The following is a 4,045-nucleotide window of genomic DNA, read 5'->3' on the forward strand; positions in this document are numbered from 1 at the left end:
TATATATATATATATATATATATATATATATATATATATGTATTTTTAAATGTGGAAAATACAAATGCTAATTTTTCATAAGTAACTAATATATATTTTACTGTCAATTTTACAGATATACATATGTGGATTTTGTTAAATTTTATTATGATAATTCATGTTTTATTAAAAAGTATATTTTTTATTTTTATAATCATTACGGTATTGTGTATATAATTATTTTATTTATATTCTATCACTTTTCGTTCAGTTTTAATTTTAAGCATTTTCTAATAAAGATGCTTAAAATTTACTTGAATAGTTAATAAATATATAGATCATAGATTCCAATTTATAATTAATTTAGATCTGATTCTTGTTGTTTTCACTTATAACATTCAGACACAGAATTACGGAACATCATAGACAAACTGGCACAGTTTGTCGCTCGCAATGGGCCAGAATTCGAACAGATGACAAAGAACAAGCAGAAGGACAACCCAAAGTTCGGTTTCCTGTTTGGCGGGGAGCACTTCAACTACTATCAGTACAAAGTGACTACAGAGCAAGCCAGTAAGTGGGACATAGCCCATTAACAGCTACTGTGATTAAGAAGCATAAAAAAAGGCCATACTTTATTCAACCAGCAAAGGAATGACTTTGAAAAGCGAGTCTGATTCTTCATCATTGCGAACATACAAAAAAAAAATGTATTATTCGTCGAATAGGAACAATCTTCCTCTCAAGATTTTGGGATTGTTATTTGTTAAGCAGAACACTTTTACACTAAAAACATCCTTGCATTTCTTGGCAATGGCGATTTTGAGAAGATGTAGTTTTAAGATTCTTGCTGGAGTTTGTCTAACATGACATACATTGTCAATGTATTGCTTCAATCTGTTGGAATTATTACCCACCGTCCAAAATAGCGTGCCCTAATATATTTTAGTACTATAAAAATGCCAAAAAAAAAAGAGAAAAGAAAAGAAAAAAGAATATAGTACTCCCGAGTTTTTCGATACTATACTTGTCTTGTAAATGCCCAAGAATTTTCTTATATGCATCGATACAAGATAACTACTTCGCAGAAAAAAAAAACAGAACTATTTGTATACAAATTTTTCAAATATCGCTTGACAAGGACTCAGCATCTCACAATAATCCACCGTCATTCGTTTACAGTTTTAAAGCAAAAAGGAATAAATCCAATGCAAAATGCAGACCCACGTTTAAACGTTTCGCAGCAGCAGCAGCAAACAGCCGCAAACGCCGTCTCGCAACCACTGAATAACGTCAATCTTGCATCTGGTCTGAGTACGCAAAACAATGGAATAAATCCGGTAGTCGGGATCGGACCTCAGGTCGGAAGTCAGGGCGGTCCCGTTTTGCCTGGACAGATCGGAGGGCCGGGAAATGCAGGACCGCCGATTGGACCGGTTTCCAGCGCCATGGGAGGTGTAAATCCGCCGATCACTGGAGTCGCGCAAGCAGTTAACATCGCGGGCCCGCCCGCGTGGCTGCAGAATGAGTTGGCGAATCTACAATCGCAGCAGACGACATTGCAGGAACAAGTGAGACAATCAGAACAGAATCTGGCTGCGCAGCATGCTGCGTTAATGGCACAACAGCAGGGAAGGGTAGAAGATGCTGTGAGGCAGGCACAGGAACAGGCTTTGCAAAACAATGCGCAAAACACAAACACAGACTTGGCTGCATTTGACACCGTGCTACAACCGATAATTGATAGCTGCACGAAGGATAGTATAAGCGCAGGAAAGGCCTGGATACTTCAGAATTCAATCACACCGCAGAGTAATCAAGTTGTTGCAGACCATTTGCTGAAAAGGTACGTCCTATGTTTTATGTTTATGTATAAAAAGAATATGTTCATTTTTATGTTTATATAAATATTCTTTTTACAGAGTAATTCAGGGGACAACCTTTAGTCATAAATTACACATTATTTATCTGGTGAATGATGTATTGCATCACTGGTTAGTATAAATGTATTATATATGACACTTATGTGATATGTGTTATATATGATATAAATCAATTGCAATTTATTTATATAATTATCAAAAGGATTTTTTATTTTTTCTTAGATATTCATAATTAATTCTCAAAATAATTTTAATATAATTTTTACAATTATCAAAGCCTTTTTAATTTTTTTAATGCGTTCATACTTATTTATATTTATAATTTTATAATATATTAAACGATATGTCATAAACTAAAAGACATGCCACTAACTATATGCACAAGATATATAATTGGATACTTACCTTCAGTGCAAGAAAAAAGTCTGTGGATCTTCGCAAGGCGATGGAGAGTGTTGTTGTTCCCATGTTCTGTAACACTTCACTAGCAGCATCTGAAGAACAGCTTAATAAGCTAAATAAACTATTGAGTTTATGGGAATCAAAAAATAATTACTTTGACGAAGGCATCATAGATAAGTTAAAACAACCGAGCGCATCCTGGTCAGAGTACCAAGCTAATTTAGTAGCGCAACATGCCACTGCAATTACTCCTATTACAGCATCGACGAAACAAACATTCGATAATTATCAAGCACAGCATCAAGCATTTGTCACTCATGCATTGAGACAGATCCAAAATATCGAGCAACAAAAGATGGCGATAGATCAGCAATTGAAAGCTCCACCGCCACCACCACCTCAAATAGTAGTGTTATTTTTTTTCCTTTAAATTAAATATTTTTTTTAATATTTATAAAAAATGTTATTAAATTATTAAAAATTTTATTTTTCGACAGAGTCAGCAAAATATATCAATACCTAGTCATTCTGGTCCGAACACGATGGGTACAGATGTAAATTTCAGTCAACCACCTCCAGGATGGGGTATTCCTTCAAACGAACCGCCACCATTTAGCAACGTCCCTTTGCCAGATTTTTCAAAGCCACCGCCAGGTTTTGGACCGCCACCTGTTATTCATGAACCATCTGTAGAGGATTTGATGCCTAGTATGCCTTATTTTGAGCTTCCAGCGGGTTTAATGGTACCCCTAATAAAGTTAGAAGATGGTGAATATAAACCATTGGATCCAGATGCGATAAGACTTCCACCACCAGCTCCACCGAGTGATCGTTTAGTTGCAGCTGTAGAAGCATTTTATGCACCACCAAATCATGATTCTCCTAGAGATAGGTAAATATGTGTATAACAAAAAAGACCTATTTGAAATAAAAATTGAAATACATATAAAAATATACAAGTTACTATATTTTTGTACATATTTGTCAACATCATTTTTTATTATATTTGCAGTGATGGATGGGAGAAATTAGGATTATATGAATATTATAAAGCAAAAAATGCCGCTCGCAAGCGTAAAGAAGAGGATATAGCTGCTGGTATTAGGCAGAGATCCAAATCTCCATCGCCAATTTTACGACCGAGATCTAAAAGTCCTAGTCCGCCAAAGAAACGCTATCGGAGCAAATCACGCAGCAGATCGCGTTCGCGATCGCGAGGCAGAAGTAGATCAAGATCACCCGCAACTAATCACAGACGTAATAGTCGTAACAGCAATCACATTAATAGAAGTCGGAGGAGAAGAAATAGTAATAAGGATCGCAGTCCTGATAGGAGAATGGATAGGCAGGACAGAAGTCCAACTCCTCCCAGTTTTCTGTAAGTGCTAACTTCTCTAATAAGAAGTACAGAAATATAGTTTTAGTACAGAAATTAGTATTTAATTTCTTTTATTAAATTTTAATCTCTCATAAAATCAAAGCATATATATGAGATTAAATCGGATTTGAAACTTGCTAACTACAAATCAATTGATCTCACAGAAAGCTACGCGTCATCTTGTTAATTTCTGTAATATTAGCTCCATTTTTTGTTTCTTTTTGAACAACAATGAATTGATATTTTTGTGAGTGTTTTTGTTTTGTGTGTGTGTGTGTGTGTGTGTGTGTGTGTGTGTGTGTGTGTGTGTGTGTGTGTGTGTGTGTGTGTGTGTGTGTGTGTGTGTGTGTGTGTGTGTGTGTGTGTGTGTGTGTGTGTGTGTGTGTGTGTGTGTGTGTGTGTT

At 35.6% G+C, this 4,045-nt stretch overlaps 1 protein-coding gene across 1 annotated transcript in view; it reads left to right on the top strand.

Annotated features, from left to right (window-relative positions):
- LOC105623850 (calcium homeostasis endoplasmic reticulum protein) overlaps positions 1-4,045 on the top strand; it is a 5,025-nt gene that overhangs the window by 334 nt on the left and 646 nt on the right. The window contains exons 2-7 of the mRNA XM_012205223.1: positions 382-552; positions 1,162-1,825; positions 1,902-1,973; positions 2,274-2,670; positions 2,762-3,156; positions 3,277-3,642. Of these exons, the coding sequence (XP_012060613.1) occupies positions 382-552; positions 1,162-1,825; positions 1,902-1,973; positions 2,274-2,670; positions 2,762-3,156; positions 3,277-3,642 (2,065 nt within the window). The remainder of the gene's footprint in view (positions 1-381; positions 553-1,161; positions 1,826-1,901; positions 1,974-2,273; positions 2,671-2,761; positions 3,157-3,276; positions 3,643-4,045) is intronic.

Source organism: Atta cephalotes (genome assembly GCF_000143395.1).
Source record: "Atta cephalotes unplaced genomic scaffold scaffold00065, whole genome shotgun sequence".
In the NCBI taxonomy this organism is placed as follows: Eukaryota; Metazoa; Arthropoda; class Insecta; order Hymenoptera; family Formicidae; genus Atta; species Atta cephalotes.